Source organism: Scatophagus argus, chromosome 3, assembly GCF_020382885.2.
Source record: "Scatophagus argus isolate fScaArg1 chromosome 3, fScaArg1.pri, whole genome shotgun sequence".
Taxonomy (NCBI): domain Eukaryota; kingdom Metazoa; phylum Chordata; class Actinopteri; family Scatophagidae; genus Scatophagus; species Scatophagus argus.
Window position 1 is genome coordinate 15,250,381 of NC_058495.1, and position 24,110 is coordinate 15,274,490.

At 42.1% G+C, this 24,110-nt stretch overlaps 2 protein-coding genes across 6 annotated transcripts; both read right to left on the reverse strand.

Annotated features, from left to right (window-relative positions):
* Positions 1-1,320: 1,320 nt before the first annotated feature.
* faim2b (Fas apoptotic inhibitory molecule 2b) lies at positions 1,321-5,076 on the reverse strand. Of its 2 annotated transcripts, none has more exons than XM_046384017.1 (12): positions 4,840-5,076; positions 4,267-4,312; positions 3,901-3,968; positions 3,747-3,811; positions 3,597-3,650; positions 3,460-3,510; positions 3,306-3,345; positions 3,139-3,176; positions 2,968-3,055; positions 2,772-2,867; positions 2,478-2,531; positions 1,321-2,379 (listed from the first exon to the last, which is right to left on the reverse strand). In XM_046384017.1, the coding sequence occupies exons 1-12, from the start codon at positions 4,852-4,854 to the stop codon at positions 2,230-2,232; spliced, it is 765 nt and encodes a 254-aa protein (XP_046239973.1). In that variant the 5' UTR covers positions 4,855-5,076; the 3' UTR covers positions 1,321-2,229. The 2 variants fall into 2 exon arrangements, with proteins under 2 accessions (XP_046239973.1, XP_046239972.1); XM_046384016.1 differs by having other exon boundaries at positions 4,267-4,315.
* Positions 5,077-8,667: 3,591 nt separating this feature from the next.
* LOC124056515 (nuclear receptor subfamily 1 group D member 1-like) lies at positions 8,668-20,263 on the reverse strand. Of its 4 annotated transcripts, XM_046384019.1 has the most exons (9): positions 20,111-20,255; positions 19,419-19,629; positions 13,244-13,555; positions 13,045-13,133; positions 12,780-12,924; positions 10,649-11,220; positions 10,358-10,543; positions 10,039-10,249; positions 8,668-9,933 (listed from the first exon to the last, which is right to left on the reverse strand). In XM_046384019.1, the coding sequence occupies exons 2-9, from the start codon at positions 19,435-19,437 to the stop codon at positions 9,737-9,739; spliced, it is 1,731 nt and encodes a 576-aa protein (XP_046239975.1). In that variant the 5' UTR covers positions 19,438-19,629; positions 20,111-20,255; the 3' UTR covers positions 8,668-9,736. The 4 variants fall into 4 exon arrangements, with proteins under 4 accessions (XP_046239975.1, XP_046239976.1, XP_046239974.1 ...); XM_046384020.1 differs by lacking the exon at positions 19,419-19,629 and having other exon boundaries at positions 20,111-20,263; XM_046384018.1 differs by lacking the exon at positions 20,111-20,255 and having other exon boundaries at positions 19,419-20,089.
* Positions 20,264-24,110: the final 3,847 nt, after the last annotated feature.

Here is a 24,110-nt window from a genome sequence, read left to right on the forward strand (position 1 = left end):
TTATCATCTGTCCATTTTTTACACTTAAGATGCAATTTCACCATTTATCTGTAATAAAGTAATGATGAGGTATATCAACTAAAGATATATGTGAAGTGAAATTATTTTATTAATTATTATACATGCAGATATCACCGCTGTTTATGTAACAGTTAGAGCAACATCACTTTGGAAAGCCCAGTTTCACAATATGTGTGGTATGTTATCTTCCTGACTGATAGAAAGATTGTAAACTGGAATTACCACCTTTTGGTTGCTTGCCACTGGATGCCAGTCAAGTCAAAGTTTACATCCATGTCTATCCAGACTCATGTAATGTACACTATAGAGACAAAACTCTTTACAGGGCTGTTTTTCAATTCAGTTCAGTTCAATTCAATTTATTTATATAGTGCATGACACTTTCCAATTAGAACAAGTCTAGACCAAACTCTTTAATTAAATTGTAATACAGAGCACCCAACATTCATTCTTTTTCAGGGGTTGGACTCGGGCCCTGACTTCCAGTGAAGGGAAATCTTAATGCTTCAGCACACCAAGACATTTTGGACAATGTTATGCTTCCAACTTTGTGGCAACAGTTTGGGGAAGGTCCTTTTCTATTCCATCATGACTGTGCCCCAGTGCACAAAGCAAAGTCCATAAAGACATGATTGGATGAGTTTGGTGTGGAAGAACTTGATTGGCCCACACAGAACTCCAACCTTAGCATGCAATGTCACTAAAGTAACTGTTGATGTAATGGTCAGGCCTATTTAGTGTATTTACCAGGCTGTTAGAAGAATCGTATCAGTCCTCTTATCCCATCCCACAAAATTAAAATAGGTATTTACTATTTGTCAGCCATTTGAGTAATGGTCAGTAGTCTCAATTCTTTTTTCTATATAGTGTATGTAGTGGTGCAATAACCATCACCATCATCATCAACTCCATTATCATCAAAAATAAGCTTGTGGTGGACTACAAAGCTTCAAATATGGATGTTGCTGTAAAGAAGTTACAAATTCTTCACACACATCTTCAACCCAGAAGATCTGAACAACCAGCACAGTTTAGTTAGTTAGTGTCACCAGTTCACTGTCTGGAAAAGGTGACATATGGTCACAGTGTGCCTGTGCATCATAGGTCTAACACCCAGGTAGTCGACCATTCACACTCATATTTACAACTGCAACACGTGCAATGTGAGAGGAAACACAGAGAGAACAAACTACCCAAAGGTTCAAACCAGGACATGTGATGCCAGCTGAGTCACTGGCTTCTTATCTGTAAGATAAGATTAGTTCTGCAAAAACATCCGAGATGGACCGGAAGAGAAAGGAATTACTGAATGCCTTAATACTTAATCATAACAACCTGCATTTACCATCTTTCACATGCAATAGACACAGTGCTTGTCACGTGTTGGTTTTATTTTATTTTACATGTCAGGATCACATGGACACATCTCATTGTCTTTAGAAAAATAATCAACATGCCACACATTTTATTCATTAAACAGTTAAAACAGTTCTATTAATATCAATAATCTTCTATCACATCCCAAAGGCCACACATAAAGTTACAAGAGAAATTGCAACTGATATCCTATTAGCTAAAATATTAAAATTCTTCTTTGTTGAAGTTTTAGGTTCATCATCTATGAAGATGTGCATTAAAAACCAGTATAAAATAAAATGTATCTGCTGTACAAAGCTTGTGAAACAGTTAATAAAGCAAACTCAACTCTCAACTCTCAACTCAGATTTTCCATTTCGGGCAGAATGAGAGATAAACACAGTAATGCAGTCAAGGACACTGATCATACTCAGCTCTGCTCTTTGGTGTGTTATCCCCTTATGAGCCTAATGGCTGTTTAAACACACACTGTAGGATGGTGGGGTCACCGCACACCTCAGAGCCATGCAAAAACAGACAAAACAGGAATGGCCAACGTACAGTAAAGCATCAGGCAGATGTTGGCTATGTGAAGACATAGATAGACAAAACCAGCTGCAGGATTGTATGGACAAGGTTACATAACCAAAGCAAAGTACGAACAGATTGTTCTCACTTTGCTTACATGGTTTTAATGCATTTTTTTCTGAAATGAAATAAAAAAACCATAGTGATTTATCAAAAACTGGTAGCCCTGATGTCATCTTGTTCTGTAAGGTAATAAATCCAAGTTGCTTGTGGAGTTTGATAAGAGCTCAAAGAGTGCAACTAACATGAGTTGGGTGAAGAGCTTCATTCGCGACCTCCCCCCATGATCTGCAGCAGGAAGCTGAACAGGTAGATAATGTCCAGGTAGATGCTGAGGGTGGCAAAAATATATTCCTCTGGACTTATAGAGTAGCGCTTGTTCCCTAACAGCAACTGAGTGTCAAAAGCCAGGAACTGTGGAGAAAGCGAGGAAATTAGTAAAAATAAATAAATAAAAATAAAAAACTTCAGCTGAACAATATTGAGGTTTTGATAAAGTATCTGATTCTCACCAGAGTGAAGAGGATGGCTCCTACCACGGCATAAATGGCATGTAACCAGGGAACCTGTGGTGCAAGATGAAAAGCATTACAAAACACAGTTAAGAAGGACATCAGCATGCTAACTGAAGAAAGACATCACAGAGCTTTGCTAGATTAACTGCAAGGCTAATCCCTTCTCACACACCCAAATATGGCTGGCAGCACCTGAAGCATTAAACCACAACTGCTGTTCAACTCACCATTAATCACAGCTATTTAAAACATCTTCTAGAAAAGGCTGAACTGAATGGGAAGTGAACTCACGTATCCAAAAGGAACGACAATGGAGATGGTGATGGCACAGAGAAGCATGACCATACACAAAGAAAACAGGACGCCCTGACAGGATGTGACATCGATCTGCAGCGGTAGAGAGAAAGGAAAGGAATGATGGACTTGGTTTCGTTTTAACAACATCTGTGTGTTTGGTTGTTTGAAGGCACTTTGAAGTTCTTCTCACCTTGCTCTGGAAGCTGAAGATGGTGACAGAAAAACACACCAGAGCTGTGATTCCCAGACAGAGGACCACTGATTTGGTATTGTAAAAGCTGGAGGAAGAGAACGCGCGAGCTGTCACATTCATTGCACAGAGTTTTACTGCAGATAGGCTTGGCAATGTGTCAGTATTTACCTCGACACGAATCCCATCATGAAGGCCATGCTCAAAGTCTGAGAGAAAGAGTAAAGTGTTATCACCACAGTTGGGCTTCATGTAAAAAAGAGCGTATTGCGTACTGTTTGTGTGCTCCTGCATTGTTACAACTTCAATGTGCTGTTTTTATAATGAGGGATACTCACAAAGAGAACCAACAAAATGATGTTCCAAGGAAACTGCCTCCTGTTTAGGTGAAAAGGGAAAATACAGTTTATCAGCAAATGTGTATCCACAGGGCACTGTGTATGAGCTTTAATGGTTATTTGAGTTATGAGTTATTTTGCAAGGAAGCTTTACCTTAGGTCTCCACAGCAGGACAGGGCAATATACGTGACGAAGAACATGAGGCTGTCAAAAAAGGAAAACGATGAGTTTTCATAGAGTCACAGGAAAAGGGGACACTGTGGCGTGAGCTATGATGTGTTTTCACTTACTAAGATAGCATGTACAAGCCTGGATGAGTCTGAATATAAAACCTCACAGGTGCGCTGTGGAGACAAACATTAAACACGTTCAAATCATCATCATTTCAATCAAAGTAGTCAAACTCCCTCCCAAAAAAACGTGACCACAAGAGCAGTTACCAAAACGAGAAGAGAGCAACGATGGCCACTGTCACAAACAGCTGAACCATGAGAATGGCGTAGACCTGCAGGAGGACATACACTGTGTCAGAGCAATGTGTGTCTCTGTGTTTTTGTTTACAGGTGTCACTTGTGTCATGTAGCACATCATCACCTTTCTGATGAAGGTCCGTCGGATGGTCTTGTCATCCCAGGCAAACTGGGCCTCCATGTCCTCGTAGCCTGAAGAAAAAGGGGAAACGTGTGAGGGTTCAGCTGTGTGGAAAACATCATTCAGACAAACTGAGGCAGCATGTGGGAGTCAGCAGCGACTGGTACTGACATGATTTGTGATTATTGAGCATAGTTCAACTTTTAAACTTGACGAAAGCGCAATATTTTTATGATGAATAATTAAGATTGCAGTGAAAAAACAAATCCACTTGTTGTCTGTGTGTAAACTCAGACAAGTTTATATTTTGTGTACTGAGTCTAAGTAGTTAATGAGAAAAAGTCAAAACTCAAAGAAATTAGTTTTTACCTGCAGTCGCCTCCTGGTATGTGGGCGGCTCATTGCCGTCTGTCACCTGCTGGGATCAAATTACAGTTTGCAATTTTTAATCAGAAGCAAAACTCTCTATACGTTCCCTACATGGTTTTACAGAATCATGAACCAGAACAGTACTAATTTTATTTTCATTTTTTAAGCTGTCATATGTCATGTGACACATTAGAGTTTACTGTTAACAGCTAAGACAATTTTCCATAACAGAGCTGTCTACAAACAGCCTCCATGTTTGATTGGTTCAGATGATTAGGATGGATGTGATGCGCCTCCATCTTTCTTGGCCAGCTCAGTTGAAGCACAGTGAAACAGGCTTTCACTAAATGAGCTCTTTAACACACCTTCATCATAAAAGCCTTCAATTTTATGTCATTATTTGGTTGATGATTTTTTTAGCCTGGCTGTGATGTTGGGATTAAAAGGGATCAGATACAGAAGAGCCCACATCAACTCGAAGTCTAAATCTATTACAGAACAACAAAAGCAAACTCATGAAATTAAAATGTTACAGATATCGGAGCATTATAAGGCAGAAAGTTAAGTACGTACCTTTCCCTTCTTCATGATTTCCCCCTTTTTTACACCTTTGTGGGTGATGAGAAAGACTATTCTGAAGTCACAGATCAAATATTTTGCTTGTAGGCAGTCTTTTAACCACAAACTCTCAGCTCCTCTCCCTCCTGTTTATGAGGGCTACCGCAAGTTGCGAGGAAAAATGTTGTTTGTATGATAGCTGTTGCTCTGAATTTGTCCCCAGTGTGCGGATTACACTGAAGCTTTATAGGCCTCCATGTGCTTAATCTCTCTCTAACCCTGATCCCACGCCACCCCTATCTTCTGCCTAATGAGGTCGTTCCAGCAACGTCCAGGTAGGCCCAAAACACTGAGACGAAGCCAGAGTGTACCACTTGTGCTGCCAAACGGGGGTGCTGTTTATGTCTCTCTTTGCTGGCACAATTTGTCTCAACAGTGTTCCAGGACAGTTAATCATCCTAGTGGTCACCAGAAAGACTCAAAGGACTTATATCTCAGAATTACATATGTATTACATAACTACTCTTGCTCCATTTTAGGAGAAAAATGAGGGGCACAGACATGGAGGATATATGATGATCTGCATATGCATATTCATGTTATTTAAGAATATATTATTAAAACAAAACCAACCGCCCCTGACATCAGTGTTAACATGGTGGGTGATAACATTAATGTGTTATTATCAAGATTACATGTGAGTTTTTGTTTAGAATTAATAAAGACTTTGTCATAAAATCCCAGCATTTTTATTTGTAAGTGGAACAACCGGACAAAGCTACAGACTAGTATTTATTTATTTGTCCCATAAAACCACTGTCTTCTTTTTTTAGGAGCACAACAGCAATCTAAGCACCTATATGACATCATGCTTTTGTGTAAGAGACTGGTTTAGTAACAGGCACACTGAGCGTAATGAGATTGACGTTAAGAACATTACTGAGCATCCACATAACCTTTAAAAACAGTAATGGTGAGATTCACAGACAAGCACCCACCTTTGAACTACTGTCAGAGACAACATAAACATCACACAAGAAATGTGATATTTTAAAATGAAATTTTGTCTCAGCACAGCTGACATACGTGAGGGGGTAAAGGTCACACTTTATGGCTTCCCCTTCCATCGACAGTCAGCCAGTGAAAATGAATGTGACCACCACACAGTGCTGCTACATGGCCTGTTATACCCATGAATATACCATGTGTGGTTTACAGCTGAGATCATTAACATATCCATTAACATGTTTACCCAGAGATATGATATGTATATATATATATGATATGATTCTATTATTTACTTGGGCATTGGATAAAATTAGTTTTCTTTGGATTTTGAAATTTTAGCCTACATTACGACATACTGAATGATTAACCCCTGAGCGGTAGAAAGTACATTTAAGTACTGCACTTTTGTACAGTACTGAAGCACTTCACTTGAGTATTTACATTTTATAAAAATTCCCCTACTTCCCCAACTTAATCTAAATAAATGAATTAAAATTCAAATGCATTAGCTGGAAAATTTATTGATTCCAGCTAATGCAAGAAAACTTAAAACAATTTATCACAAAGCTGAAAACAGGGAGTTTTTTCTGAGCTCATGAAAAGTTGACTTTTCAGACATGCGTGGTTTTCACAGGATCTCGACGCTATAAACATGATGATCTTGCTGTGGATCAAACTACTGAGCAGTCTATAAAGCAGTTAAAATGAACACAGCCAAAAATATTTACAGCAGTAAAAGCATAAACATTCATGCATACTCATTAATGCAGCAGTAATATTAATCCAAAAACATCAGATATACTTTAAAAACACTGAAAGGATCCATTTTACTGCAGAATGAATACTTTTACTTTTGATAATGTAAGTAAGATTTGCGGATATACTTTTACTTAAGTAAGATTTTAAATTCGTGACTTGCAATGGAGTATTTTTTACAGCGTGGCATTAGTACTTCTAGTTAAATAAAGGATCTGAATGCCTCTAACACTACTGCTTCAGGACATAAAAAATGACATAAGAAATGTATATGCAGATACCTCAGTAACATTCCTCAAATCTTTGGCCCAGAAAACATGCTAAATGAAGTACTTCTTTATACAGTTTCGTGTGTAGCCACTAGATGGCATCAGCAGACAAGACTACATTGCTTATTGAAATACCGCGAGGGCGGACCTGAGCGAGACACACAGCAGGTGATCATACTGAATTTGGTCCTTTGCTTCTTTAACCAGAGAAGTAAGTGGACCTTTGGCCAAGAGGGATAAGACCGACAAAAATGCAGCCTGTTTGTTTACTTCTGATAGTGACAACACGTGAACCCAGTCCCAACGTGATCCTCCCATCCAATCAGTTTTTGCAAAATTAACAAACACAATGTGAACACTTACTACTTTAGTTAGTGTTTAACCTAAAACACTTACTGATGTGGAAAACAACACGGGCTCAAAGCTCAAGCATAATTACCATGTACACACGTGTGTATTTGGCTTAAGACAAAATTCATTCAATTCATGCTTCATTGATTTTGGTGCAGCAAATTTAACGAAGCATTTTCTTACATACACACACAAAGCATCCGTGCGTGTATGAAGAGCACATGAAAAACTTCAGCCTGCTGATCAAAAGCTCTAAATCAGCTAATAATGACTGAATGAACTTTAGACTGAAGCTGAAATCCTTTGAAAGTCTGAGTCTGAGGTTTTTTTTGTTTGTTTGTTTGTTTACACACTTCTCCATAATTATTGATACATTTGTCTATGTTGATATTTAGTAATAGGTGTTTTTATTGTTTTTGAGAGAGGAGACATTTGGTTTTCAGTAATAGGCCTTGTCCCAGTCCTGGTTCTTGTTGTTATCGTCCTGTCCAGTAGGTGGCATGTGACCACCACTGCGGGATTCATAGAAATGACTGGAACATTTGGTTGTGTCACAGCTCCAGCAGAGACAGCAGGAGACACACTGTACCGACTTTCAGGGTTTTTTTCTTGGGGGGGGAGAAAGATAGTTAGGTAGAAAGTTTTGCTGAGTTCAAATAAATGGAGGGCACATAGCTTTTGGCTGATGCTTCATTTTTCATTTCTTTGGCTCTCAGACAGTTTTTACCTCCAGACAATCATCTGATTCTTCTGATGTTTTCATCCAGCTGCTGTATCTCCTGATGTTCTTTTGAGGAGCCACAGCTCCTCCTGATTGTTTGCACTGAGTATGTACAGAAGGGGAGAGTAGTCAATCAATATTACCTCAAACAGAATGTATCATTTACTATTACAACTTACTATTTTGCTGGATATCTTGTCTGATTTTAGCAGCGCTTTAAGGTATCTGGATATAAATCACAAACATGTACAGATGATATGGAAACTTCTGAAGGTCGGAGTTGCTGTTTATGGAAAAAGTTCCCAAACATTTATACTAATAATTATTTCCCAGACCTTACTGCAGAGAGAGCAGATATGTGCTGTCTGGCACCCTGACTATTCACCTCTGGAACGTACTCATGTCCCAAATTAACCTACGGTGTCAAATTTGCACAGATCACAGAACAGGACCATATCCCAATGGCTGCTTTTTGACTGTGTGTTATTGGCAGAGAATATCACTATGTATTTACCAAAGTGCATTGCTTTTTGAAATTATCTTTACTTGTTATCACATGCTCAAAAATCAAGTGGTGTTTCTTGTGAGTAATAAAGCCCCTTATGGCTCTGAGACCCGAAGCATGATTGGCTGATTGCCTCTGTTGCTAGGTTACGGCTCTATGGTATGCTTCGCAATACTGAGGGGAGCATCACATTAAGGAAGAAAGTGGAAAAAAAAGAGAAGCAGAAGGAAAAATCCGATATAACATTATTTAATAATGGTACTCTATGCTGTGACCATAAAACATTTACAAAATATTCACAAGGTGAAGCAGTCAGTTGACAGTACATTTGTTTCAATGATATATCTTCAGATGAAAAGTTTATTTTCAGAGGGCACGGCTCAAACGCTGCTTTCTCTTTGCAGTCTGTAGAGCGATCTATTAATCTGTGACATCGTACAATAATTGAATACTACCTTCATTTACATATCCAAGAATCTGCATACTAACAAGGGTTATATACAAAAATTTACAGCAAAACACCTTAACATATAACCCATCAGACGCGGTCTAAAATGACCAATAAATTCTCCCTGATAACTGCATACAAATACAATGCAACTTGCTCTCATTTCTTAAAAATGTTATGCATTTCTCAATCACAAATGGGTGATTTTCATAAAGATTTCAGACATGGTGACATGGTGTGAAAATAGCTTATGTCATTTCAAAAGGGAACACAGAAACCATCCTCCCAGTGTGTATCAGACATTTCTATTGCTATGTTATGTATTGATTTCAGAGGTCATCTCAGTGTATGGAGAGTGCCCTTTACACACTGTAGCATGAATGTATTTTAAGAAATCACTGATGGTGAATGTTTGTACATGTTCCTTTTCTCTGAACTAGAACATGTGCTTCCCTCTTGTTAGCTTTGTGAGCTGGGATAGGAGGATAAAGTCTGGTGAGGAACAATAGGCTCTTTCTTCTTTTTGGTCTTGAACAGAAACGTGGCGCTGACAAACCCCAGGAGGGAGAGGTGGTGACTTGGTGGTCTGATGTTGACGTGAAGAACCCATGGAAGAACACAGTTTATGTTTTGATAGTTGGTGGAGGAATCAGTTTGAGTTTGGGAGCCTCTGCCTCTTGCTGTGCCTACATCCGTCTCTGATATTTTTTCCACACAGCAGCACACTTGGCACAGCTCCCACAACAACTGTCCATCACGCAGGCCATTGTGCTTTATGTGGCAGGCCAGGCTTGCGTGGGGAAGCAGAGACGTTCCTCAAAGCGGATACTTCATTCGGCTTCAGCTTTCCGTGCTCAAGGATCTATGCGAAAAGCTAAAAGTTTGTCAGAGTGATGGTTGTTCAGGGTGCGCAGGTCAGGCAGACGTAGCAGCAACTTTGGGAAGAGGGTGCTGTCATCTGGGCGGCGACTGGTGATGAGAGACCGCAGAGCTTTTATTAGATTCTCCTGCAGCTGCTCCACTGCTCCCACCTCCACTATACCAGAGCGGTCTGGAGAAAGATAAGAGAAATTAGGGTTCGACTGTGGCTCATTAGGGTTCGAAATGTGTGCGTACAGTAGCTGCTTTTGTACATGTTTATGAACATGAGTATTACCGGCAGAAACAAGCACAACGGCCATGAAAAGGGCCATCTCATCTGGCTCCAGACCCAAAGATCCCAGCTTCTCGCTGAAATCAAACATGGCATCCAGTAAGGAACCCATGCCGAGGGCCCTCAGTGATGCCAGTGAGTATGTCTGCCCATTGAGGAAGGTCACTGTCCTCTCCTTGGGCTCAAACAGCGAGCAGAACCTCACCATCAGAACCTGTAGATGGAAACAGGACCAGATCAGCATCAGAAAATACTCCAAACGATAAAAAAGGAAGTAAAGCAAAACTCGCACAATCCCACTGACAAATTTAACCAGATGTACCTGGAAAGTGCCAGCTTTGAGCAGCATGACCTGATCATGCTGGCTGAGAGTCTGGAAGCCTGGGATGCTCTTTGCAAACTCCACTACCTCTTTAACAGCAGGCGTGAAGCACTGGGAAAAAGACTCCCACACCTCCTGACTGGAACGACTGGCCGGAGCCACAGGACAGGAATTGAGTGGACATGCCTGCACGAGAGACAAAGAAGAGAAATTAAAGCAATTGTTGGACTGTTTTTATTGGAATTAAATTGATAGATATTCACACACTGAACAAGGGGAAAAAGATCTCACCAGCACTTTGGCTCCTCCATTTAGCTTCCAGGGGCAAGGGCTTGGGTTTTGGGAATCCCTGGCTGGGTGACTGTTCTGATTGGCTGAGTAGGACTGAGCCGACAGACTTCCACTGAAGGGGCACTGATTCTGATTGGAGAAGGTATACTTGGCATTGTCGAAATTAGCGTGAGTGGAGTTTTCATTATTGGTGGGGCTGTTGACAGGGCAGCTTGTGGGGACACGGTAGCTCGACGTCAGATTCGCCTGCTCCCCCTGAACCGTGTGAGTCTGGGCTGCCGACTGTGACACGGAGGCTTCCTGTACTGAGCCGTTCTGGAAAGACGACGTGCCAATGTTACCGACAGCCATCTTGAGCGGTTTCTCGTCACTGTTCATTAAGTTGCTGCGGTAAGACTGCGATATGGAGCCCGCTCCTTCATTTGTCTGGTTCTGTGGACTGCAGGGGGCATCGGGGGGAGATGACACCTCCATTTCCATGGAAGCTGATTCGTTGAGACTGTTCATGTAGCTCTGCATCTCATCCAATAGTCTCTGCTTCTCCCGTTTGGGAATACGCCCAAAACGCACAGCTGAGGACAACCAGAAGAGAGCATCCTCTGTTAGCATTTTCTGGCATCAAGCATCGACACGGCTGCCAGCTTCTTACTGGCAGGACTTTAATTAATACAGTGAACAGCGGAAACACTCGGGCAGTTAAAATGATTTTCACATTCAAACAATACTGAGAAACAACCACTTCTTTTTCTAGAAAACAAATCCTACATCTGACACTCATGCCATAATCTCTATGTGGATTACTAATCCCGAAACCTCTACACTGCGCATGGATATTCTGTGTTCATCACAGCTGTTTCACCACAATACGGACACTTAAGCCTTCATCTCATCTGACTGCCTCATCCTCCTCTCAAGCCTTTCCTATCCTCCCTTCCCCCCTGTTTCACTTCTGCACCTCCACTGACAGCCCTATTTATAGCATGTTGTATGCTGTACCACCTCCCCCAGCCTCTCTCCCTCTCCCTCCCTCCCTCTCTCTCTCTCTCTCTCTCTTCTTTTCTGTCTTCTAGTTGAGCATTTGCCCTCTCTTTTGCTGTGGAACTGGGTCACTGGGTCAATAGCACCGAACATGATGTCATTAGCAAAGTGACAGAGTGAGTGAGAAGCTGAAAGGTCAAAAAAGACAAGTGACAATTGAGGCAGGTAGGGGAGGTGAAGAGAAGGGTTAAAGCTAGGAAAAAACTGGATGATTAAAAATGAATTTGTGGGCTCAAATGTTGTCAAGCCTAAGATGTTGCATGAAATACTGATTTTGTAACATGTGTTAAGACCAGTTAGATTGAATTTTGATCTTTAATATAATTTGTGTGCACTCTTGGAAAATGAACAGATATATATCAGGTACGGTTCTTGAAAATAAAGACTCCCTGCTTGGATTTGATGAATGAGCAGGTGAATTTTTCCCTGCTGCATTTTGGCTGTTTTGGGTCAGCTAAAAATGTTTGCTCCAGAAAAAACAAACAAAAAAAAAACCCAGCTTGATTTATTATCATCTAGCTTATCCGCATCCCAAAAGATCCTGTGACAAAATAATGCAGTACAGCAGATTAAAAAGATATTTCAAACTAAGTACTGTAGGTTTTCATGATTAACAAGGCAGAATAACATTACGCCTCAAATGATTGTTTGTAAATGTCAGTACCGAAAAAAATAAATAGGTGAGACTGTACATCTTGGTGAACACATGAGGTATTCAACAACTTTGTGCCCCAATTTCCCAAAATAAACTATATTTGTCACAGTTTCTCCATGACTGATGACTACTGGGACTCTGGAGCTCCTCTTGCCATAAATCAGACAGCAGGGGGGGGAAGAGAGGACAACGGGGGGGGGGGGGGGGGGGGACAAAAGAGAAAAGGTGGGGAAAGGGGAGCAAGATGAAGAGAAAATGAAATTCTATGATAAGAAGTGAGACCTGCTGGAACTATTTAATTTTTATCTAACATCTGATTCTCCATGTAGCCCTGCATATGTGGATCAATGAAATTCTGTCCTCTACACAATGAAAAAAAAGAAAAAAAAAAAGCTTCCAGGTATTGTTGCCTTGTGTTTCATTAACACTGTCTCTCACCATCTCTGGACATGCCCACGGAGAGACACTTCTTAAAGCGGCAGTGCTGGCACCGGTTTCGGTTCATGCGCATGATGAGACACTTTTCGTTCTTTACACACATCTTGTAGTGGATATTCTGCTGAATGCTGCGTCTGAAGAAACCCTGCAGAAGGCACAGGAAGGATAAAGACTTTGAAGGGTGTCTTTTGTGCCAGCGTGCCTTTGTGCTCGCACCTCCTGAACACAAAAGACATGACATAATACTGTCTTTGTCTGGTCTCACCTTGCAGCCTTCGCAGGCATGCACGCCGTAATGGAACCCAGATGCAATGTCCCCACACACCTTACACAGAAGCACCATGCCTCCGGTCTCTGTGGAAGAGGCACAAATGCACCATGAGAAAGAGAAATACAATAGCAAAGTGCTGGCTGGTAAACATGAGGAAAGAGAACAGGAAGGAGGGAAGTGAGTGGGTACTTACTGGTGAAGGTGCCAGTGAAACCACAGGGTCTTTTGGCCACTGTGGGTTGGTTGTAGGTTGCTGATGATACTGTTGTTATTTGGGCAACGGGAGGATTGTTTACTTCAGGAAACTGGAAGACCATTCGAGGGGAAGGAGTTCCTCCCCCTTGTTCTCCTCTCTGCTTCAGGGCCCCAATCTCTTGAAAGGAGACACCCTCTGGGGATGAAGGCTGCGAGTGGGAGGAGGGCGATTGGGTCTGGTATCCACTTGAAGGACTGCCAGGACTCGGGCTGGCACTGCCGGACGAGCCAGCGTACAAGATAACACCACCTGGCGGAAGAGACAAGGGCAAAAACTCAGTTCACCGATCTTCATCTAGGTCGGTGTTCACATGTAGGATGTGAGTGGGAGTGCAAGTATTGAGCAATGCTCCACTTTGATTCAGTGAGCTTACTTGGCAGACTTCCACAAAAACACACACAAAACCAAGATCATGTTAGGACAACAGTAATTTGATCAGATGAATAATTTAGAAAAAATGTCACAGATAGAACAACAACAGCTCTGACCTGGATATCTTTATAACCTACTTGGTTATAAAGACGATCAAATGAAAAAAGGCTTTGTCATGCCAGCAGGCTTGTTGCCTTCACCGTACAATGATACTTTGGTGTCTTGGAAGCCCCTTGAAGGGTGCGTTGTGAATAAGTAATGCTAAATACACAATGACTGGGAAAGACAAATAGCCTTATCTTTCGTTTGAACCAAGACCCACACAAAGATTATTAACCATAAACAACACTAAATTTCAAAGTCTGAGGTAGATTTTAAACAGCAGTTACATTTCTGTGATACAAGAGCCTATAATGTATCATATCCTAGCAAAACGCATTTCAGGGAAATTACATAAACATGACAAAAAAAATCTACGTGGAATGGGAAACAGCATAAAATTCTTAACATTATATGACACTAAGTCATTATATGTCCACAATAAGTGCTGTAGGCAGGCTGTAAACAGGCCTTTGTTTAGGGATGTCACGTCAAGTCGGAAATGCCCGATTACCTCTCAACACAACACCCATCCGCCCCTCTTGTTTTGCAGACTGTGTTCTTCCCTGCAAGATGAGAGACTGCCTCTCACGTGCAGGCTGAGCCAGCCAGCTCCCTGCCTGCTTGCTTTCAGCATTGAGTCTTTTCTCCTCTCCATCCTGCCACCCCCTCCCTTCTTCTCTACCCTCCTCCCCCTTCTGCCTCCTCCCTCCCCTTTTTGGCTGTGGGCCTGTAGGCCCATCTATCCGCCAGCCACCTGACCGGGAGCTCACATGGACTCTTGACACAGTTCCCGCCCGGCTCACAAGGCTCTTTGCGCAGTCCCGTGTAGACAACAGCAGCAGTACAATAACAAGCACTAGGGCTGATCACGTTTGGAATAGAGAGGGCTTTAATGCTGTGACTACAGACGCAGGGGGAGGCGAGCAGGGCACAGTTCCCTTCTTCGTCTTTGCATTGCACGGAGTCAGTAGAGACTGTGCAGAAGGCAACAGTCACGTTGTGGCTGGCCAATATTTTGACACATTAAAAAGCTGTGTTTCAGGGCAGTCACTTAAAGCAAATCAAGCTTTAAAGCGAGCATTTTATAATGCATTTATGTCACATGTGTTTAAGGATGGGAAAATCCAAAACGCATTCATCCACTTTTAAGGCTCACACAATTGTTACAATTTATAATATCATGTAATAAATATAAAAAACACTGATGAGAACTAAATCTCTACCATGGCAGCCATGTGTCATTGACATCTGACATCTTCAGTTCAGTTTGCCCTGCTTTTAATCTGTTATTAGATCACTGTGTCAGGTATCCAAATACCTTGGCATGAGAGAGCCAACTACAACGTTTCCTATGTGCAGAAATAACATGCTTCACATTCTTTATTCACAGTCTGCGTCATTCGGTTCATATCTTGATGATCGTGAATGCACTTTTCGTTTACAGACAGAGATTTTCATTTAACAGCATGGCTTTTCAAAACAAATCTCTGTCCTGCCCAACAGGTTACTGTAGTCCAAGTAAGGCTATCTATGAGTATCTAACTGTGGCAATGTTATCTCAAGTACTAACAATTCCCTTGGGTTGTCTACGCTGTCATCCTATGCATGCATTCCTCTCAAGGACTTTGAATCATCTGAGTAAAGAGTCTCCCTGGTCTCTTGTGCTTTCTCTCCTTGAGGAAACACGTGCTGCATTTCTGTTTAGCTCTAAGTGCCTCCTTAATTCCTCTGCTCACACGTGTCGACACTGAATGCGATGTACTCTGGTGGCCTGATGCCTTTTGTGTGTGCGGTGGCGACTCCGGTGCGAGACGGTGACTTCACCTCGCACACAAACGTTACATGTGCCCGCGCAGTTTCCTTTGTGTTTGTGTGAGAAAGATAAAGTTTTATGGACATGTGTGTCACCTGCAGAGAACAGGGTCACACCCCACTGCCACATGAACTACACACCCACTTTGTACATTCACAGCCTCCGCCCCCGACGGTCAAAAACATCCCATATTCTGTCTCCTCGTAACCATTTCCTGGAATCTGGTTTGACAGGGCGCCAGAGCGAACTCTGGGAATATCGCCTCCACTGTACTCACGCACAGGTTACAACATGTGACCTGCGGATACACACAGAGCCATAAGAACTACAGTATAAACAAAAACTATTCTCCGCCCCTCCTTCTGCCAGTCCTCCATGACTTCCCCTCGCATGTGTTCCCACCCCTCTGGGCGTGCACATAAGCATGCACGGCAGGCAAACTGTATAGACATCTCTTTCACATCATGTCTGTCAGGGTGGGGAACGCCCCCTCCAACTTGTCTGTCCTCTTACATGAGAACATTTACAACTGTGCATGGGCAGTAAGCCTCACTCCACGTGAAAGAGCTGACCTCATGTCATGTGTCTGTTTATGAAGCGCTTTCAAAGAGGATGGTTCTCCGATGGCAACATTTTTTTTCCCCGAACTTCCAATTATCTTTTACTGCTACATGAGAAACATTAATGATCGCGCACTGTCCCAGTTTGAACTCATCTTTAAGGAGTTCTGTAGTTCAAAGGTTTTACAAGTTTTACATGTAGGACCTCATGGGTTCACCCATACACACCCAACAGACTAGAAAGAAACAGGTTACACTGCAGTCCTCAGACTGAAATACTATCTGTCAGTCAGGGCTTTTAATGTGAATTAGTTAGCTGTGTGATCATCTGCCAAGCTGACAACCACAAGGGCTCTGGTTTCAGGGCTGGCATCAGAGCTCAACATTAAGCTTATTGTTCCTGTTAGCATGGGTGGCACCTGCGCAACAGTCATCTGATTAAACATATTGCATGCTTTTACATTTATACAAACAGGCCACCAATTTGGAAATCTAATCTGTCTAACTGAGAACATGTTGTTGGGGTGTTTAAAGACCACAATAGCCAGGCCACAGTCTCGCCTCGAGGTCACGAGGTCAGCTCTCTGAACACTGCAGGCTACATTAAGGACGGTCATTAGACAGTCTTTCAAAAACTTACAAGGGCATATTACCAAAGAGTCATCATCCATTTTGCAGAGACAAAACTACACTTCAAATGAAGTGAAAGCGAAAGTTGAGTGTCCACTAAACTTGTTTATTTAATTTGTTTCTGTTGTGAAACAAGCAATTTTTTTACTTAGTTTTATTTTAATAGTTTCACTTATTCTACCTTTTGGATAATTTATTTTTTAACTGTAAATTTCTTTTATGCAGTCTTTTACTCGTGTGCTTGTAGTTTGCTGCTCTTGTTTTTGATTTTTTTGGATTGTATCTGCGCATGGTTTTTATGCTGTTTATGAGAAGCATGAGTTTAAAAAGTGCTATACAAATAAAAATTATCATTATCATTATTATTATTATCAGGGACTAGGCTCATATTGCTTAAAGTAGTCTCTTATGATTTATGGTGATGACTTATTGATGCACTTACTTTTCATTTGGCTGATAAAAAAAACTAAATATATATACACAATTTGTAGAAATAAGTTAATTATGTGAATCCTGTCACATAGCACATCTGTGTGAGATTACAGCAATGACAGTCTGCAAACTCCTTAACTATAAATAAACATACACAAGAGTACAGCAGTTACACATCACATAAGACTATTTCAGGTTAATTAAAACAGAAAACACAAACAATCTGACACTTACTCACAGCTTCGTCTGTGTTAAATTTAACCAATCTCTCTTTATGTTGTCAATGACAAGTTGTTCAAAGAAGATAAAAAAAATGTGTCTTTTGCTATGGTTCATTCAGGAACTTAAAGTGTTGCAACTACTGGGTACCACCAGCAACTGGTTAGCCATGTCACCCAACACCCTGTTTGAATATAGTCAAATGTCAACGGATGATCATTCCAGCCGCCAAACAGTGACACTTGACGTTTAACACGACACAGTGTAGTTACTAACCACCATTTCAAGACAGTTAACGACAGAACGGTGCTTCTAAACCTCCCTGACCCACTGACCAAGCTGTCAACAAACACAGAGAGAGAGAGAGAGAGGAATCCCCGTGTGAGCTGAGCGCGAGTGGGGTGCGCGCGGCGCGGAGCAGTGGTCGCAGAGGGGCGGGGGTGCTCGGGAATCAAGCGCGGCACGTGGACGTGTACACGTGCTGTCAGCTAGAGGCTTGGTAGCTGCGTATTAAAAAATCAGGCGCATGATTCCCCAACATTATCACGACTGTTTTTACCCAGTGTGCACTGGGCGGAGAGCAACATGTCAGCTATAATGGTCGCCTTGCTGTTCAAGGGCATTATGTCTGTCTGCTGTTTGGTTTGCTTAGCTTGACTGTCTACTGGGATTTATGTGATGATATACTGTGCTGGCGTCTGGGTGCATTATCTTATTTTCAAATCGCGGTCTATGGCGCTGAAGAGGTCGCCATGTTCAATTTGGAACCGCTGTGGCTTTTGATAGAACATTCCATCGCTGATTTAGTCTTTAATAGGGAAAAATCACACAGATGTTATACTGCTTCCCGTATCCGCTGAAAAACACAGCCGCCCCGTTGCGTTAACGAGAAATGGGTTAAACTGATATCATGAAAAGTAGCCTGAGATATCTCACATTTGGATCAGCATGATTCAAGTCCTGGCAGAACTGAACATCCCCCCTCCCAGCACTGCTCTTCAAATAAGTACATGCCTGGAAGATTTGGCACCGCTTAGCCGACTTGCTTTGACTCAGTGGGCGTGACTACGCCTTGACATAGCCTACCCGACTCACATGTATTTTGCTAAAACACTGCGATCTCATAAACAGACAAGCTTTATGACTCACGCGTTGCAACGAAGCCACAATTCACACTCATTTCCCATGAACGCGGCGTTCATGGGAATTCGGGACGTTTTTAAGGACACACTCACCCCAACCAAAGGACATAGAGGCTACTGTACAGCGAGGGTGTGACTCGCATTATCTGACATTCAGTAGCTAACGTGAGAATAAGTGCAACTCTGTACAGGTGATACGGTCGAAAAGACAACGTGCCCGGTCAGGGTCGTTTTAGGTCGCGCTTCACGTGAGTTTGTTTACATGCGGAGAATCGGAAGTCCGCCGCAAAGAGAGAGGACTTCCCTCTCCGTCCGCTCACTCACTCATAACTCTCAGCTGTCTGCAGCCCAGAAGCGCTTGGCAAGGCGCCACACAGCTGAATTACAGTTAAAAGCATATTCATCACACGTGTATGTGGCTGCTCCCGAGTATGACTCTAAGCAGTGAGATCCTCCACCAAAAAGCTGCGCGCTGGCTTTAAAGTACAGCGGCTTCAATTTGGCGGAAAACGAGAAATTGCAGAGCTGATAAACGTCTTCTGTCTACTGTAACATTGGACACGTTGTTTTAAAGTGACACACAGTGGAGCAGGGTACCCAAAAAATAAATCAAAAAATCAAAAAATCATACATTTCACTATAAAATTTGTGACTGACGCAACTGTGCGTAAATGGACAATGTTGATAAATCAGCTTTAAAATGAATCAAATAATTTTCTGTACGAGAATTATATTCTATGCACAGAAGAGCAGTGGAATCTTCTTTAAAAAATAACCAATAAAATAATTTGTTCCGGTGGATTAAAAGCAAAACACATACACTAAAGTACAGATCCACTTACCACCAGGACTGTTCTCCATGTTCCCTTGTTGATCGGCGCTGTGCGGTTGTTCCGTGCTGTTTAATTGTGGACGTTTAATGCTGGACTGACTGCCTTTGCTTGCCACCGAGGAGTTTCGTTGATGTAGGTGAAAGAGTCATAAACTGCCGAGGCATAGAGAGTGTATCCAAAAGCTCAGACCAACAGGAGTGTGCACAGGGCATTGGGGTTCCTGAGAAAACCCGGCCAGCGAAGGAAAAAGTACAAGAAATATATATTTTAAAGGAAATTAGAGCAGATCTCTTTGTGATCCAAATTGTTTCCAAGGATGCGTAGGGCACCACGACTCTCCGTCTGCGTACCGTGTGATGCCAGGTTGCAGTATGATATCACTGTATAGGGCTTCTCTAAATTACAGAGGTCCCAAAACAATCAGCTGCTTGCCATGTACAGTCACCATTAAAACATGAGCAGAGTGGAGGTAGCTGAAACACTCCCCCCACTCATCAATAAGCAACACGCGTCCTAAAATAACCAGCACGTTTTCAGGTGCCTGAGGAATGTGACCATTTTTTTTCTCTTCTCTTTTTGTGTGTCCCGTCTACCGCCTGTTTGTTGATGTGTATCGGCGATGTCTCTCTGCCTCCCTTCTCTCTCTCTCTCTCTGTGTGTGTGTGTGTGTGTGTCACGCTCTCTGAAAACATTTCACCCACCTCCTCCTCTCATGCCCCCAGTCCTTTTTACTCGTTCTCACTTTTTCATTGGCCGAGAGCTGACCGTGGAGACGGCACATTGGGCTCGTTCGACATTGGAATGCTGGTTAAAAGCTTTACAGCATGTGCGCATGGCACGTGAGATCACGCTGTCCTACTGACACACATTTTATGCTAATGAGCTGCCTGGGCTCGGCGATAAGAAGATGAGGAAACGAGGAGGAGAGAAGCAGAGGAGGCGAGAGGTCTCACTCCTGCCTCGCCGAGTCGACTTCTGCAGGTGTCGAGCGCACGATTATGGCCTTTTTAAGTCAGTGCCAGTTGAAAAGTTACAGTGAGGGAGTATGGTTTTGGGTTGCACACACGTGCACTGTAGCATGTGTTTGTGAGCTAAGCAAAATGTATCCCATGAGGCATTGTGTTGTTTTTTTTTAAATCAGGAAAGCCCTTTAGTAATGTGTTTACATCCCATTTGTCTGCTTCATCGACATTTACATTTTCCGTTTTCATTTACTTTTGTATGTTGATTAGAGTAATGTTAAAAATGACATACTAAGACTGATGAAGTCTTTTTATTTTATACCCAAATTCATTATTTCATTCTATCATTTAGGGGGGAAAAAAATAAGATATAATCAAGGTTTATTAATCCCCAGACATATTTAGCAACTAAAACAACACAAGAACCAGATCAGAGAGGGAGGTGACAACATGATGGGCTGAGCTAGTAGCAGTACAGCAAAATATATACCAATAATAAGTAAATCTAAATTAGAAAACTAAAACGTCATCCTATGTCAGTGTGCATTAATGAAATGTTGGACTATGTGCAAAATCAATAATGCAGTCTTACATGGGTAATCGGGGAAGGCATCTTTATCACGTTGTATAGCATCTCGTGTTCATTCTTTCTCTGTCTTTTTATTTTGGAATTTTTGTTCCGTTATTATTTTGTGTTAAAAAAAGAATTCACAAGACACAAAGTAAGACGCCAAAACGTCCTATTAGAATGTGACGTGTAGGTCGAAGCTGCATGAACAGGGCGCATGCGCAAGGACTAACGCCCACACATTTCAACCGGAAACCTGTGCTGCCTTTTGATTGACGAGTGGCCGCCTTCTTCAGACATAGACGATCTTCGGCTGAAGGAGCTGGCACGTGCGAACGGGGCGGTGCTCACCGTGACTCCCACAGTCCCTCCTCCTCCCCGTCACGTTTCCTTTCTCTCTCTCTTGTGTTCGCTGGAAGCTAAAATAACGCCGGAGATTGGCTGGGTAGGAGTGAATGTAGGTCAGGAGCTGCTTGTGCAAACATGAGCATCGTTAAATAGCCCAAATGTGCCTAAAACCGCGGTGTCCTTAGCAGGAAGCACTCAAAACACCCCCTGTTGCCGGCGGGTACAGAGAGAAATTTAGGTCATGCAGCCCCTCTGGGGGTTTGGGTGGGATGTTATTATTCACCAGCTTTTTGTTTTTCTGGATAGGTGAGCTGGTTGAAAAACCCACTGCAGCCTTCAGCTTTTAGGCAAATAGGCTATGGGGTCATGTTTGATAACTCATCACCTGCTTATCCAATGACTGCGTTTTCCACTTATGAACCTTCTTTGTGACGTACTCATCCACGCATTTCTTCACATTTGAACTCGAACAGTGACGTTTTAGACATGACACAGTATTTGTACACGCTGAGCGGACTCAGGGTTGGTAATATGGGACAGTGGCCTGACAATATGGGGCTCTTTTGCTGAATACTTTCATCGGGTAGCCTACAGTTTTGATGTAATTGTACTTCACTTGAGCATTTCCATTTTATCCTGCTTTAGTTCTACACCAATCCACTGCAAGTCAGGCAGAAATAGACCCATATCTACCAGCCATGGCTAATAATCTCAGATTAAGATTTTACAGAAACATATGCTCGGTTTATGAAATGTATAGTTAGAAATTAAATCGCCCAACAGCAGTATATAATAGCTCCACCTCTACTAACATAAATATCATTCTGCACAATGGATTCTTTTACTGTCGATATTTGAAGTAAATTCTGTTACTAACACAAGTTTTAAGCAAGCGTACAGTCACTCCCTGTTTTGGCATCAAATGTGGCCTACTAACAGTGACACAACAGGACTAGCAGGTTTCTGTGCTGTAAAAAGAGGAAATGCACACTCGAGTTGTTCCTTGCTAACTTGTTTCGTTAACTGTTTTTCTCCTTCAGAGAACAGTAGGACACATATCTGTTTTTATGCAGTAATATCATTGATAAACATGTAGTAAATCTGTTTATTCCCACTCCCATTATTTCACGTTTACATCACATTAAGATGGGAGGAAACATTAATAACAGTTCTTTAGCACAACTTCCTGTTTGATGCTTGCTGTGCACTTTTCCGTGATGTCACATTAACGGAACGATGAGATATTGATAAAAGTGTGTTTTTAAAAGCTGAATGAATGTAGTTCGTTCTAGCATATGTCTTGAAAGGAAATACGTACAGTTCTTTAAAATGCTTTATGATGCCTATTGTCCCATACCTGAATCAACCCAGCATTTTAAAAGTGGAATGAAAGAATGAATGAATGAATGAATGAATGAATGAAGTTTGTCTTAGACCTCCCAGCTGGACCCCGCTCCTAACACAAATATGGTCTTGAACCAGGCTCCACAGTAGATGTAATACATAAGTACACAGCGCCTCCCCGTGGTGTAAAACAGATGTGCATGTCACTTCTGCTAGATTAGACGACTAGACAGATATGTCTGTATTTGTTGTCGTTGTACCCCACAGAGAATCAGGTCATGTGGACACGAAGGCTTATTTCGGGTCATATAGTCAGTGCTGTTTACTTTTTAGTTGCTGAATCGTCGCATAAAATAAAAATGTGTCAAAGGAAATAAAGCTCTTTGTTCATGAAAAATAGTAAGGCTTTTAAAACATATATATACATATATATATTTATATCTATATCTATATCTGAGGTTTGGGGTTCATCTCATTAGGCCTATCAATGATTCAGGAATGCTACTTTATGTGCCACAAGATGGCAGTGCTTGTATAGACAAATGTATGTGGAGAATTGGGCTCAGCTGTAGTGGGTTGTGTTGGCTATTTCATTCAGTTTTTCAGATATTTACGAGGTTTAAATTTGCACTCTGCTGTCATAATGTTTCAGCATTTATGTGTGTCCTCAAGCTTATGGTTGATCCTATAAGCTTGGCACGCTTCATTTTGGGCAGTTTCATCCACTCTTCAATGCAGAACATCAAGGACATTCACAGAGTTGTCCTGAAGCCACTCCTCTGTGATGTTGGCTGTATGCTTAGGCTCGTTGTCCTGTTGGAAGATAAACCTTCACCCCAGTCTGAGGTCCAGTTCACTCTGGAGCAGGTTGTCAAGAAGGACGTCTCTGTACATTGCTGCAGCCATCTTTCCCTCAACCCTTACTAGTATCCCAGTTCCTGCTGCCGCAAAACATCCCCACAGCATGATGCTACCACCACCATGCCTCACAGTAGGAATGGCATTGGCCAGGTGATGAGCAGTGCCTGGTTTCCTCCACACATGGCGCTTGTTATTCATGCCAAAGAGTTCAATCTTTGTTTCATCAGACCAGAGAATTTTGTTTCTCGTGGTCTGAGAGTCCTTCAGGTGCCTTTTGGCAAACTCCAGGCAGACATTCTTATGCATTTTACTGAGGAGTGGCTTCTGTCTGGCCACTCTACCATACAGGCCTGATTGGTGGAGTGCTGCAGAAATAGTTGTCCTGCTGGAGCTCTGTCAGAGTGACCATTGGGTTGCTGGTCACCTCCCAGACTGAGGCCCTTCTACCCCAATCACTCAGGTTTTTTTGGGCGGCCAGCCTTAGGAAGAAGCCTGACGGTTCCAAACTTCTTCCACTTAGTGATTATGGAGGCCACTGTGCTCTTTGGGACCTTTAATGCAGCAGAAATCTTTCTGTGCCCTTCCCCAGATCTGCACCTCAACACTATCCTGTCTCGG